General features: G+C 47.2%; 1 protein-coding gene across 3 annotated transcripts in view; it reads left to right on the top strand.

The window, feature by feature from the left end:
• The window catches only part of ACBD6 (acyl-CoA binding domain containing 6), a 72299-nt gene that overhangs the window by 10010 nt on the left and 46782 nt on the right, over positions 1-15507 (top strand). For all 3 annotated transcript variants that reach the window (XM_068689980.1, XM_068689981.1, XM_068689982.1), the window contains exon 4: positions 13289-13371. In XM_068689980.1, the coding sequence (XP_068546081.1) occupies positions 13289-13371 (83 nt within the window). The remainder of the gene's footprint in view (positions 1-13288; positions 13372-15507) is intronic.

Genomic DNA, 15507 nt, shown 5'->3' with positions numbered 1-15507 from the left:
CAGCACTCAGCACCCCAAGCGAGTCCTGTTTGCAAGGGACGGGCTGGAGGTGTGCACAGCACGTGCAGCGAGGCAGTTGGGAGCTGTTATTGATCGTTTCTTGTAACAAGATGGTTCTATGGCAGGGCTTGGACAATAAAAATAAATAATAAAGAAAGCATCCAGATCTGCTCATCAGTTTTAGCCTTCCATTTGCTGATTGCAGTTTTGGCATCTCTCGATTCTAAATATTTTCTTCTGCTATTTCTTATATTGCACATTTACCAGTTCAATCTCAACAACCTGTCATGCGACTAACTTCAGCGGGGCACCCTTTCCTGAACCGTTGCAGAGGCCTTCTGTCTGTTTGCTTTGACAGCTGGAGTTCACAGGAGGTGTTCGTGATTTTCTATATGTGTATCAGGAAAAAAATGGGCGTTTTAACTTATTTAACTAACTGTAATTCAACCTCATCCATAGTGCACAAAGATTTCCACTGTGTAACAAGGGAAGTTGCATCTTAGGAATCCCAACAGCAGAGATGCATCTCTAAGGAGAGCAGAAATAGAGCCTGAGCTCTAAGAAAATAAACGTTTGCCAAATGTCTTCTAAGCTCTCAGAGGTTTGAAATTCCAGTGCTGATGTTTACGGGGAGGAAAGCTGTTTTTCACCTATTGTCCCGTGCTTTGTTTGGGAAGAGGAAGATTGATTTCTCTGCACTCTGGACCAAGTAGTCAGCAGGAGTAAAATACCTCTGTCGCTGCTGGCGTGTGGGAGTACCGAGTCGTGGCAGTCGGAGCAGCCAGGAGAGGACCCCTGGGATTAGGCAGCCCGTCTCATAAAAAAGAAAACAAACTGCAGAGCGAAGAAAAAAATCAAAAGCACTGTTGCTTGCAGGCTCAGAGCAGTCCTGAAAGCTGGAAAGCCTGCAGGTGGAACGCAGATGGATTTGCTCAGTGGCCAGTGGGTGTTTTTGCAGGGAGTACTGCAGGGGGCAATATTTGCTCGGGTGGGTGGCCAGTTGCCCTGTTCCCTCCTCCTTCTCCATTGCTGTAGAAATAACCTTTCCCTGCCACATTTTAAATGCAACAGGCAAGTTGAGGGAAACTAAAACATGGCAAAGGGGGATTTGTAACTCAGGGATACAGTGGAAAGTGAAACAACTTCTAGGCTTGCAGCGGAGCTGCGTGTGTACGTCACAGGAGGTTGCACCAGGTATTACCAAAGTGTTTTAACAATTGATTTAAATTGATGACCCTCTTGTATTTAAGTATCACTTCCAAGGCAGTTTAGGTTTTCTGCAGTGTCTCAAATGCAAACTGTATCCAAGTATGTTAACAGGCATTTTGAAATCCAGACCTGATTTTTTTTTTTTTTAATATAAACTTGGGCTCAGTGCTCAAATTTGTCCTCTTCGTGTCTGTCCAGAGCACGAAGCTTTGCTCTTTTGCAGTCCATAGGTTTTATATTTGGTCAATTTCTGAGAACTACATTAGCAAATGGTAAATCATATTATGTAGTTTCAGATCGAAATATGCAGATTTCCTGCAGGCTGACAATTTCTTTTGGAAATTCAGAAATGCATTGGAAAAACTGGTCTGTAAACAAAACGAGCGCGCCCATCGTGTTTTCCTGTTTTGTCTATCAGTCAAACAGATGTCACCCTCGATAATCTGTCCAAGCAGCCACTCTTTGGGGTTGGGAAAGAGAAGCAGGGTGGCGTAGGCAGGATTACAAGGGGGATGGGGAGAGCTGGAAGGAGAAGACCTGTTTGGGTCTCTTGCCTGTCGCAAGCAGCAGTGTGTTCAGGCACCTGCTGTGTGCTTAGTTTGGGTTAAGGTCTCAATTTATTTCTTTTGTAGTATAAAACTAATGTAATTGCATCAGGTGGTGTGGGGCTATGTGGAATTATGGCTCTTTAAAGCTTGCCTCCCTGCGCTGTGCTAATGCAGCACGCCGGGGAGAGGAGCCTCCTGCATGCTGCACAGCAGTGCTGCTGGTGTCCTTGCTCCTCTCCGTCCCCATTTCTTTCTGGGTTTGTGCAGGTCTTTGTGTGCCAGTTCGTGCCCGGTGAGTCTTTTGTTTGACTCTGTTTGGTTTTGTTTCACCCAAATGTCAGTAATTGTTCTGGACAATAAAAACGGTAACAAAATGCTGAAAACAGGCAGCGCTGCTTGCTAGCTGTTTTGAAAGCTCTCACCTCAATGGATGGCCACTCCGCAAGATGCAAATCACTGAGATAATTCATAAACTAATCAGACTTTCTCCTTGTAAAGAGCAAATAAGTAAATCAAGGGCACAACAGCAAGCCTATATGTATTTTTAATTGTCTTTAACAAAGAAGAAAGCACTAGGAAATTGTTAAAACAAAAACAAACAAATCCCTGTGATCCACCCCAGACTGGGGTGTATAAGGGACTGCGGTGCCCTGTGGGTTTGGGCAGCCTTACAAACTGCAGAGTTGCTTGTTTTTCTTTTTTTTTCAGCCCAGCTCAGGTATGTGTGTTTGCTGTATGTCCTGAGAGGGTTAGATCTTGACACCCAGGATGGTTCTTCTGCCCTGCTGCCTTTTGCAGCTGTGCGAGGGGCAGGGGCAGCCTGCAAGCACAGGGAGGCAGCGGGTGGTGCAGCCTGTGCCGTGCCATTCATGTGCCCCTTACTCTAACACGCAAGCCAGCAGGCAGAGCAACCCATTTTATTTCATCAGACTTGGGGAAATAGCAGTTCTTTGGCTGTACAAGTTAAGCCTTAAATGCTTTGCTTTTGGCGCAGTTTCTTTTTTCACTGTTTTCTTGTTCCTCGTGCACAATGCAGTACAATATCACACTGCAAACACCAAATACATTTCCCAGTTCTTTTGAAATTAAGGTGAATAATGCTGTACCCCTTACTGCTTATTTATCTTCTCATGTCAATGCTTTATTATTTTAGTTTTGAAGTATTTGATAGAGGTCCTTCTCGTAAACCAAAGTGTCCATGAGTCATTTGCTACCTTGCTGTCTCTTTGCAGATGTAAGTGCCTTTAGCAGCTGTATTCATGCAAGAAAGCCCAACTCCGGCATACCAAGTAGGAGGCAGCGTGTTGTTTACCTGCTTTGTTATGACTGCTGTGCTCTGAGCAGCAGCTGGAAACTCAGCTTCCTCTTTATATTTACTGCTGTTAAAAGCAGCGCAGGCTGACGGGCAGTCAGAGTCCTCGCTCGGGGCTGTGCAGACAGCACTGCCAGCCATCGGGCTGTGTTTGTTGAGGTGAGGGAGGGGATTGATAGGCAGCCCGTGCAATTTCTGCTCAGAACAACAGCAGCAGAGGTGGATGCTGGCAGCTGTTCGCCATGAACCCACGTGAGGATGAGGATGGAGCCGTCAGATGTCCCACGGGTGCTTGGTTCTGGCAAGTCGCTCATACTCACTTGTGGGGCTGCCAGCACCAGGGTCTGCCCGGGGACATGCTTGGTGGGTGAGGTCTCTCCTCTCTGCAGCTGCATTTCTCTGTAGCACAAAACAAAACGCCAGATCCAGAGTGAGATTTTTCAGGTTTTTGGACTCCTGGTTCTGACAGGCTGTGCGTAAGTGAAGAAGTTGAAAAGAGCAAGTGTTTCCTAGTGGAAATAGAAGCAGCTGGAATATGTGTCGGTCTCCTACCCCTTGGGAGCCTGTTGGATTGTTCTCTTTGATTTTACATCTCCGTGGAAATTTATGATCCTAGCACCTTTTATTTATGACGTTGCAGTCCTCGGTCAAGCAGTTGATTGAAATACAGCAGTGCCAAGCCACGAACCTCTATTTTAGAAAGATTGAAGTTTAGAAAGCAAAGCAGCAATGCAAAGTCGTGTATTGAAAGCTGCACTGGAATCCTGTACAGAGGCTGTCTGGGCTGCTGTATTCCCAAACTTCTTTAAAGTAAAGAATTTCCAGGACAAGGATTTATACCTTTTTGCTCTGCTACTAGTTAAGCCACCTGGTGTTGCTGAAAATGTGCTGCTTAGCAGATACACAATCTTACTAGCTCTGCTAACTTCTGCATATAACATCCATATTTTTCCAGCTCACATTAGCAGTGGCAATGTGCTGTGCTGTTAGTGTAGTGTGTGCAGCGTCATGCAGCCTCTTTCTCAGGAGGTCAGGAATGTAGTAGTAGTTGTCTTCTGGAACTGCAAGCAAGAAATTAGAGGGCTTATCATTTTTGGCTGCCAGTGCAGAGGCTTTGGTTAAACACTTAAGCGAAGAGGAAATAGTTTTCCTTTTGAATATGTCAGTGAATTAATTTCTATCACCTCGCTTTAATTTATATAAAAAGAAATCTTGTGCTATTTTGAAACTTACTGAGGAAAAATAATAATTAGGGATGTGGCTCTGCTTGCTGCTGCTGAGTGCTGCTGCAGCATAGTGATGTGTGTGGCGTCCTGACGTCGTGGTTCCTGGCTTGCTGGTGGATTAAAACATTGCATCCTAGCCAGATACACCACAGGCAACTGGAGAGGGGAAAAAAAAAAAAAGGAAAGTAAATAAATTCAAACTACTGGCATCCAGTGATGACAGGATGTAGCAGAACGAGGCAAGGTAATTGATTGTGGAACTCTGCACAGCAGGGACCTGGTTGCTTTTTTCTTTCCTCCTTAATAGATGCCCAGAAGTAACCCATGTTGCTGTATGGCTGCAGTGCACAGGGAGCAGCGCGGAGTTCTTCTGTGATCCCACAGCTGTGGGACTGCAGGCAGAATTTCTTCTGGGGGAAACAGCTGAGCTCTGGGGTCTTAAAACTCCCACTTGAATGCGTGCTTCCTGGCTGAGAGAGCATCTCAGTACCTGAGAAGGACGACTGGATTGGGTTTATGTTGCTGCCAGTCCTCTGCTGAAGGCTGCTGCTGCTTCAGATGAGTTGATAGGAGGTGGATGGCTGCTCATACTTCCAGGTGAGCCCAAGATCTTGGCTTGAATTGAGAAGGCGAGAGTGAATTGAAGATGTCAGACTGCAAGCTGAAGTAGCATGGACAACCAGGTATTGCCCTCTGCCATTTCTGCCTGGAGAGGTGATGATTTCTGGCAAGGAAGGGCTTTGATTGCCATGTGCAGTTATTTTCATTCAATGCAGACAAACGGCAGTGCTGCTTCTCCCCACCAACAAAAACGGGGATAATGCAAGTGTTGGAAAGCTTGTTCTTATGGAGTGGCTGTGAACCTGAGAGCAGGAATTAGCAGCGTCGGTGTGGCTTGAGAAGCAACTCCACCTGCAGTCAAACCTCAGGCAAGGACTCTGCTGGCCTTCATTTGGACTCTCTGGACTTCATTTAAGTGAGCTGGTAAACGAAGCTTTCAGCAGCCGTGGGTAGTGGTAGGATTTGGGGGCTTGGGGGGGCTGCAGCTTTGCTGTTAGTGCACAAGTGGCACAGAGCCAGCAGGATGCTGCCACAGGGGGTATCAGGAAGGAAGAAAAAGCAGGGTAGGCAAAACAGGAGCCTGAGTGTAACGGGGTGCTTGGGAGGGGAGGAAAACCAGACAGAAACCTGCAAGCGTTGGCATGGGAGGTGGGGAGGACCAGGGGGTAAGAGGTGCCTTCTCTGCTCAGAGTTCCTGCAGGCTTCCTGAGCAGCAGGGAACGGACATCCACACACCCCAAAGTCTTCCTGGGGTGCCCAGAAACGAGAAGAGCCTGGCTTAGAGCCACCAAACCCTGTTGCCTTGGGTAGGGAGGCAAGGTGGTGACGGAGGTTGGGAGGAGCAGGGCCAGCCTCCTCTGCTTGCGCCACGAGGCGGGCGTTTGGGAGATGGGTTTGGGTCGCGCCGTGGCTTCCTCAGGAGCTCGTGGCAGCTCTCATCAAAGTGCTGCTCCGGTTTTGGCCAGCAAGCCGCCAGGCTCTGCTTGCAGCTCGACTATTTTAAATGGGGAAGGGTGCAACCTCTAATTAAAAAATCCTATTTTTCAAACTAATTGAAGCTGTTGCGGAACTTTAAACTCGCTGCGTCAGAGGCTGTTAAAAAATCAGGGACTTGGATGGAAGCTGTGGGTTGATTTCACCGTGGAGCACAAAACGCCTTGATTTTTGGGTGCAGAGCTGTAGACATTTACCTGGTGGTGTTCAGACAGGGGAGGGTCCCTGTACCCTCCTGCTTCGAGTGGCTAGGTTTAAAAGAGAGAACGTGTTAATAATAGTAATAAAAAAACAGATGATTTTAGTTAGGAGAAAATAGCTGTCGTTGTTTGGTGTATAACACAACCTATAGAATAATTAAGCTGTTGCTTTTGTGAAAGTGCAGCTTTCTGGGTTAGAAAGAGGCTCAGTGGTTATGTTTAGTTTGCTCTTTACATGAAGTATCAGGGAGGCATTGGGTGGAATTACTGGAGATGAAGTTTCTGTTTAGCTGTTAGCTAACACATGGGTTAACGTTGGTAAATGCTCAGTGTTCGTACACATCTCTGAAGGCTGAGCAGCGCTGCTGCATCCACATCCTGCTGAGCCCGAGCCTTACCCCGGTACCTTCAGCAGCCTCCTGCTGCCACCCTTTGATCCTTCCCCTGCCCGGCTCAGCGGGGACAGGGACTGCCAAATATCTCTCCGTTCTGTCACTTCTTTGTCTGCAGAGCTCGTAAATCCAGCCTCTGCCTTTACGACCTGGATCTGCTGGAGGCAAGATTTCCGTGGCGGTGGTCGGGCGGTCCAGGAGCTGCGGTCCCCAGCAAGCAGGGGATGAATCCCACAACAGGCAGGCTGGGCACGGGGGCAGGTGTCCTGGCACTGCCGTGTTGCTCAAATTTAGGGTGGCTTTGGAGCATGAGCTGCATCCCATGCAGCCTTTCAGTCTTTCCAGTTTGGCTCGGGACATACTTCTTGCCCAAACAAACGTCTCTGTTAATCTGTACAGATGAATGCCTTGGATTAAATTGACCAGAGAAACGGCAATTACAGTAAAGGCTGTTTGTCCGTGTGCCTTGGGCTGCTGTGCCTGGGCACTTGGGGATTATTTTTTTATATGGTCAACGTGACAGAAGTGATCGATTGCTTCCAGGGCTGAGGATGCAGGGCGCTGTGCTCCTGGTTTCTGCCTCCCGTTGGCGGGCTGCAGGCTGGCCCCGTGCTTCACCTGCTGGGCTATGGACCCGGGGAGTCCGCAAGCCACTGCAGCAGCCACAAAAAGGAGCTGAGGAAAGGCAAGTCTGCCATCACTCCTGCTGTTCTCACCTGTGGACCTCCTTTTCCATTAAAAAAAAAGCTCCACACACCAGAAAAATGTTGTGAACCGCTGCATGAGGTTTCTTGGCTGAGCATATTATTTCATGTCATGCAAATGTTAAAATGTAGACAGTGAGTCGTGAAATCAGAGCTGCTAGCAACAGTAAAACTTGCTCAGAGTTAATGCTAAGCATTTTACGTTTATTTCCCCTCCCCTGACTGTCTTTACTACTAATTTCCAACTGTGTTGATGGTACAGTTTTTAATTAACTCGTTAAATGAGTAATCTTCGAGGCTTTGCCTAAGATTGCGGGTCTGTTAAACTATGCAACACAACGACATTAATTATAGCGTGTTTGTTTTTATCTTCCGAATACAATCAGGAAAATATTTCCTCCGTCTTGGATTGTGTTTATAGGAGGAAATTCCGCGATGGGATTTAAAAGAACCAGAAATATATTTTTTTTAATGTAGCCGTTAATGGAATCTTAACTAAACTGTCTCTGCAATATTTAAAAAACAAAAAACAACCAAAACCCATTATCCTGGGGAACATACTGCTGTTTTTTTTTTTTTTTCCTAGGACAGTGTGCTCAAATGGTACAGCTCCTCAGTGGTCTCTTGAAGATGCTCCAGGAGCTGAGTCATGTGCATTCGCCGGCCGAGCTGCTGCTCAGAGCCAAGGAGGGCTGTTGGGAGAGGAATATTAAAACCCGCAGTTTCTGACGGGCATTAGTAGGGCTGGTTCACGAGAGGCAGCTTTACAGAAGAGCCTAGCAGTGTATTTTTATCTTGTTTGCATCTAGCTGGCCGCCACCACTCCATAGAGTGGTGAGGAATGCTGAGCTCATACTTTTTAGCGGAGAAGGGAGGATTTTTATGAATGCTACTGAAGCATTTAATTTAGTGCCTAATCTTGCAGACAGTCATTTTCGTTTTCCTTTGGCAGCGTCGCCCCTGAAGGGTTAATATTTACCGAGTAGTGTGAAGTTCAGCCAGGCCGAGAAAATACAGGTGGAAAATACCTTCGGAGGAGCACATCGCTTGTCCTCATTTCATGCCTCATTAGCTGCCCCATCCCGCATTGTTATGGGGTCAGGAGCTGCCACACGCTTTGGAGAGAGGGGACATCTCCTCCCATCCCCGGACCACCTGCGTTTGGGGTGCAGCTCAGCCTCCTCCTCATCGCTCTCCTGGCACTGGCCTCGGCTAGTAAAGGGAAAGACGGCAGCAATTATGGCACACACAATTAACGAGCTTCTAATCTCCAGCCTTGCGTGTAATTGCTGCTGTCAAATACAATTAGTGTCTGCCCAAGTTCCCTTCCCAGGGGGACAGCCGGGCCATGACACAGGGGGAGAGGAGGGAGGGGGTGGCTGAAACTTTAGGAGAGTTTACATTTTCTTGTTGCCTCCCTAATAATCCTCGCCCCTCAAATGGTGTGCAGAAATGTTAATCCGGTGCATTTAGGGGACGTGGTAACCAGCACAGCACTCCTTGAGGTCTACCCCTGGGTTAGCTCTGAGGTGTCTTCTGTCAAATTTGTCGCCCGAGACAATGCCAGCTTAATTACAATTCAATCAGCACGCTTCAAGGGTTTGCTGCTGACTTCGTGCGAGCCTGAGGGGGTTAGAGGACGATGCCTGTCCCGTCGTGGCAGCTGAGGCTGGAACAACTGATCATCTCCTGGGTGTACTTTGGGCAGGTTGGACTCAGGATGAGTTTTCTCCTGCTGCCACCAAGCAAACCTCCATGGACGCCCAGAGCTCACAGCTCCGCCAGGCTCAGGACCCTTAGGGCCACGTAGGAAGGGATGTAGGAAGATTGGTGCAGAGCAAGCGTTGATGGAAGCCTCTGGGCTGTGTATTCACTGCTGCGGGAACACTTCAGGAAAGTTTTTATTGTAATGACTTTACTGGGGGTGTTTCTTGTCTCCTTCCCATGTGCCAGGTAGTGCTGCTCCTCTGCACAAAACTTGTCAGAGGTCTAATTTTATTCTGAACAAAGTTAGGATGTCCTATATTTAACTCTTGCCTACGATCTAGCTTTTCTGTTATATTACAGCTTAACAAACAAACAAAAAAAAACCTTGTGCTATTCTTGCTGCTCTGCTGTGTCTTTGTAGGACTTGTGTACCTTTTCTTCAGTCACCCATAAAACAGCTGTGTGGGACGGGGCCCGGTGCAGTCCCAGTAATGCCCCAGTAAGCTCCCTCGCATCCCTGCAGCGAGTGCTGGCACAGGAGGGCAGTGAGGCACCAGAAGGGCCCTTGGAAGTGGCACGTTGTGAGATCTGTGGCAGCCTGCTTTGTGTACATCCAAACAAATCCTGGGCTCCGAGACAAGAAGCAATAAATCCCTGCCCTAGCTTCAGGGATCCAGCGAGAGGTTAACCTGCCAAACCACCCACTTGACAGGAAATTACCTCTCTCTTATGCTTTTCCTCCTGCTGCCCAAAAAGGCAGGAGGAAAAATGGATCATGCTGTAATCACGGGAGACTTTTAAGACCAAAACCGAAGGTGAACACAAAACCCCTGCAAAGAAAATGTTTGCCTCTGTAATTGCTTTTCGTTTCCATAATGCTTAGTAGGATAAAACTATCTTCTTTCTCCTTTCTTTTTCAATCACAATTAGACTTTAATGTTGTTAAAGCTTATAAGTGAGTTTGAGCTACTGTCTTCCTGAAGAAAAGATGGAGCTGAAATTGTCAGTGAGACATTGGACAGGGTTTTTTAATGTGTCTGTCATTATATGTTAACCTCTGAACTGGGACACGATGTCTGGTTTATGGCTGACAACAATTTAAAGGTATACATCTTGACATCGTGGATAAAGGAAGAAGGGGGAGTGGGGCAAAAAATGAATTAATGATGTTAGCAAATATTAGTCCCCGTATTTCCATTTTGTTCCGAAAGTGGTTGTCAGGCTTTGAGGCTGCCTGGAGCAGCATTGTCCGTGACAGGCAGTCAGGAGGCGAGCGTAGCTTGAATCGAGCCGGTCTTTTATTGACAAATACAGTGCCTGGAGGCAGGGATGAGGATGCTCTGCTGTCCCTTTCAGCACAAGTGTGGCTTTTCTCCTGCGGCAGAGCTCCCCGTGCTGCCCCGTGAAGGCATTGCCAGTCAGGGGGCTTGAAAATGCCTCTAATGAGTGCGTTTGCTGCATGCAGAAGCATGCGTTTGCCCGTGATTTATGCTGGCTTCGGTCGACCAGATCCACCTGCTGAAGTTAACTGTCAAGAGTAAAAGTGACTTCGCTGTCAGCCGTAAGGGTACGCAAGCAGCAAAGAATCAATCAGCAATAATTAGGGGTAAACGTGGGAAATTCCAGTGCCTCTTAAGGCATTTCTTCACCCCTTTACCACCTCTTCTGGATCTCTTCTGTGACACTGCTTGTTCTTCAGCATCTGGGTGCAATCCTCCAGGACTTCTTGCCATGCTGCTTCAAGTTCCCCTATATCCCCAGTTCTTTAACCAGCACCTTGAGAGCAGTTCCTTCATGCCCATGGGGCACGTTGTAATTTTGCCTTTTTCTCCAGCATCTCCTACGTGGTCCTGACTGCAGATAATACAGCTGGCATCTGTCTCGGATTCAGATTGCGAATTCTGGGAGCCTGGGATCGTGTTATTTCTTAGCTCTCATTAGTTACACGTGTAGCTGCAGTGCTTCGGCCTGCGCTGCCAGCGGTGAAAGAAATGGAGCTGGCTTAATTGAGAGCTACATAGTTAATTATTGGGGCCTTTTTTAACGGAGGAGAGGGAATTTGCAGCGTCAGTTTTTAATTTCATTGTGGCTCACACGGTAACTCACTGCCTGCCATCCGTCTGCGTGTGACGTCTGCTTTATCTTTCCAGCCCGAAGAGCCCTTGTTCAGCGTAGAAATGCCAGGAGATTAAGACAGGGATCTGCAACAGGGACACTTCAGCCGGTATGAGCAGCAAATAACACCACCGGGGTGGCTCGGAGCAAGCAGCTGCTCCTGTCCCACCTCTTATATTACCAGCCTGGCTTGCCACGTCGCGTTTGGATGCCGTGGCACGGGTACTGGCTGAGCTCACGGCATAGGCAAGGCGTCAAGGGTGGCTGGAAGGCACCCAGTTCCTATCTGCATCAAGGCTGCCTTACCGGCGCTCCGGGGAAGAAGTGTGGCTCCTGGCCTGGCCAGATTCCCCTGGGGAAATCCGGGGCGATGATGGATGTTGGACCGCGGGGCTGTTTTTAATGGCTTTGCAGAGGAGAGGCACGTGCTGAATCCTGAGAGGCGAGCCGAGCCGTTCGCTGGGCATCTTTCATAAACTTGTTCTCCATATCGAGGGCCGTGATGGAAGAAACTGGGTTCAGCATTCACAAATGGGATATTGAGTTCCCCGCTCCTGGCTGAAAGAGAGGAGATAAAAGCAACTTGGACAAAGCAACCTGTGCATGGATTGAGAGCTAGGGAAGTTTTTGCGTGAGCGTTTTTGGGAAAACCTTTATCGCTGAGTTTCCCGCTGACCTTAGGTGTACTCGATCAAGAAGATTAATCTGTGGTGGAAATGCATTGGTTGCGCAAAGAGGGGGGACTTAATCCAAGAAACCTTTTCTTACGATTTGTGCCTCGAGAAGGATGAAATGTATTCGCTCGAGTGTTGCTTCTGACTTTGAAAAAAGCAACCACCGAGAAGTGGTAGTGGGAAGAAAGGGAAGAATATAGATTAAAAATTTCCCTGTAGCTTCTGGAACTGGTGGAAAGGCCATCGGCCCCCAGCATCCAAGGAGATCGGCTGGTTGTGAACGTAGCTTCATTTTATAGAAGTAGCTCTCCCGTGCAATAGCAGATGATCTGAAATTAATTTTCTTTATAAGTGGTGTGGAAATAATTGGTGGACACGAAGGTTCTCTGCTGAATAATTTTTTAAGAGGGGCACGGCACTGTGGAGACTCCAAAGCCCTTTTGCTTCAGGAAGGAGGAACTTGGTGTCACCTTTTACTCTAAATTAGAGAAAGCCAACTTGCCATGGAAGAGCCTTCAAAGCCAATTTCCCTTCTATTTTTTCTTTTAAAAAAGCTTGTCTGAGATATCTGCGAACCCAAATATTATGGCTTTGGGCTAGCACGGGAGAGCTGAAAGGTGGAGTTGGTGGGTTCGAGCCAGGCAGAGGGGAAATTTATTATGGGGAAAAAAGCAAATTTGTTTAAAATAAAAGCAACTTAGGGAGCAGGAAGAAAGGCAAATTTAAGCATGTTTTACTTTAAAAAATCAACATCTTTCTGGGTAGATTTATGATGAGGCAGCAACATTTTTGGTGTAGTCAGCAATGTATTGCATCCACCAAGAGAGGGCTCGAGGTTGGGCCAGCTTTCCTTCGCTTCTCTGCTTTTATTCAGCTTGGGTATGATAATCCCTTGTCACGGAAGGCGAGGGAGCTGTCCTCTGCCAGCAGCATCTTGCGCTTAATGGGCTGCTCTCGAAAGGAATTACTGCTGTGAATTGCAAACCAGTTTCGCCCGCTCACCTAAGGACCGAGATACCGGACTCCCTGGAAAAAATCAGGGCTTCTGGTGTCCTGCTGAGAGGGTCGGGCTCTCAGACAGCCCTGCTGAAAATCTGGCATCAGGTTAGAGGCAGGCAGCCGGAGAGCCCAGACTGCAGGAGGTTTTTGCAGAGGGAGGCCTGAGGCTGCGCATCGATCAATCAGCTCTAATTGTTCGCTTCTATTACGGTGGGGATCATTCAGAATCCTAGAGTTCCTGGGAGTCAATCATTTGGAAATGCTGCCCATTATAGAAATTTAATTTTAAATCTATATTAAATAGATTTACAAAGGCAAGCTTTGCAGTCTAGTAACGTAACATTATGCTGCCGCACAGAGCCTCGGCTTTCGGGTCCTTGGGGGCCGTGGCTGAGAGCGCTGCGGTGCGGAGGCAACGCCAGCGGGGCGACGAGGCCACTACACACACCTCTGGGTGACCAAGCTGGCCATGCTCAAGGGAACATCAATCCCAGTTTGCCCAGAGATGCATCCAGCTTTTCTGGACGGCGTGGGGTCACGGGATGCGGTCTGCCACGCAGATGAGGCGTCCAGGGGGCTCTCATCCCCGGGGCTGGGAGATGGAGGGGTGGCAGGTGGATGCTGGACCAATCTTTCTTTTTCTTTCAGACAACAGAGAAGAGGGGGAAAGAAAGCAAAACTGCATTTGGAGGCCCAGTTGTCAGCTCGTTGTATCAAGAAGAAACAATCAGGTGATTATCTCTGCCGCACTTGAGTTAAGAACAGTGTTTTCTGATGTCGTCTTGTACAGCTTTTTTTTTTTTTTTTAATATCACACAAGTGTGGTGGCAACTACAACAGGATAATAAATGACAGGAAAGAACTTTTCAGGTCCATAATCATTTAAATCAATAACTCTCTGTATCATTGCCAGGTACTAACCTTTCCCTAGCGTGAGATGTGGGGGAAGGGCAAGGCTTCCCATTTTTCAGTTATATGGCTGAAAAAGCCTAATATTGGCTTTTTTAATAGAAAGCTATTCAGACACCACCTTTCTCAAATATTTATTTCTTTACCAATATATTCATTAAGGATTGTTCAGTGAAGGTTTTAATATTGGACAGTGTTTGCCTTCGGGGAGAGTTTGCACCCTATATCAAATTAATTTTTTTCCAGCTTCTGCAGCTAGCGTAGCAGAAATGCATTCACTGAAGTAGAATGGCTGCTATTTAAAAACTGTCAAGGTGCAAGTAGTAAGTGACATTAGCTACTGAATAAGGACAGCTGTTGGTGGTTTTTTTCCTGTTTCAAACTACTAAACTTCTAATCACGGGAGTAATATTAACTCCAATACGTAAATGATTGCCTGGAGAATCTTTGAGAATGTGGCATCATTTTTAGTTAAAATGAACAGTCAGAGAAGACTAAATGTTTGAGCAGTGTTTGCTGTCACGTTGCAGTTACCCATTTATGTGTTTGTGATCCCATTTGTTTTATTGTATGCCTTGCATCATTTCAGTCCCAGGAAATTAGAAGATAAACACAGTTTTCTCTACACACCCCCTCCCAGGCTGGCTGGGAATTTTCCCAAAGTGTTAAAACTCTAACACAGCATTTCTTTGACTTGTCGCAAACTCATAAAAAATAAATCTTGAGCTGGTGGCTTCAAACCTTTTGCAAGGAGCTCGGGTAGATGTCCTGAGTAAGCAAACACAGCGGCAGCAGTGGGCATTGCAGTGTGCTGCACAGCAAGAGGGAACAGTTGGCCAGGAGCAGCCTTTCCAACCTGGCTCGGAGAGCCAACACGTCCTTAACTTGTCCCTGGACCTTGACCAGAGCTGGGCAAGTATGACGTTGGTTTAACAAACTGCTTGAGGAATAGCACTTCTGCTAGCCACAAGCTCCTTTTTCTTCCCTGCTCTGTCAGTAGGGGTCTCGGCTCACGTCCTTGATGGCACAGTTTGACCTTGTGGTTTGGATTCTGTTTGAGCTGTTCCTTCAGGAGTTGAACATATCAGTGCTGCAGTGTTGAAATGAAGCAAATGTTTATTCCTACAGTTCTTTCAGAGTCGTGACTATCCCAGGTATTGCCTGTGGCCCTTCTTGATCACGAAATACAGCCCAATATACAGGAAACCAGGTTTTGTCCTGGTTAGCTTAACTGGTCTCAATCTTCTCTTCATATTTTTGTTTTCATTCCTATGAGAACGTGGCTCATGGAGGACTCGAAGGTGACCGCAGCTCCAAATACTTTTTTTCAAACATGCCACGTGGAAAGCAGTGCACTGTGTGGGTATCAGTGCCCTGAGAGCTGTGGTCTCGTACAGCATAGCTGTAATCCTTACAAACTTTGGCTGTGGATGGATGTATCCACTGACACAGCTGGTAGAGTGAGATTCTGCCGAAAGGGAGTTACAAGAAGTCTCTTCATGCTGCTCGCAGAACAGAAACTCGGGTGGTCCATTAGCAGTGCTTGGCTAGTAGGCATCAGCGTCTTCACCTGTAAGATGGGGAGTGAGTCTCACCCACAGAATTGCTCTGGTACAAAATCTGAAAGCAAATGAAGCTAAGAAGGATGGCTCTGGACATTTAATTTGGTATCCAAATGTATTTAGAGCATAGAAGTGATTTGGTTTGTTAATACCACCTCGGGGGTGGGGGGAGCAGAAGGAGAAAGAAAACTTAATGCCCTGAGCCAGCAAAAATCTGTGTGTTGGTAATTAGCAGTAAGTGGGTGCTAGTTCATAGCCTAAGATCTGAGAAAAGAAACCTGTTTGTGGACTCAGTTGTCAATGGTGAGCCTTACCGAGCCTTTACAACAAGCCTGCAAAAATTGGAATATAAATCAATCCACTTTAGTCTCTGTTTCCCTGAGCTGTTGATGGGAT

This window comes from Anas acuta, chromosome 8 (genome assembly GCF_963932015.1).
Source record: "Anas acuta chromosome 8, bAnaAcu1.1, whole genome shotgun sequence".
Lineage (NCBI taxonomy): Eukaryota > Metazoa > Chordata > Aves > Anseriformes > Anatidae > Anas > Anas acuta.
This window is presented reverse-complemented; position numbering and strand designations above follow the sequence as displayed.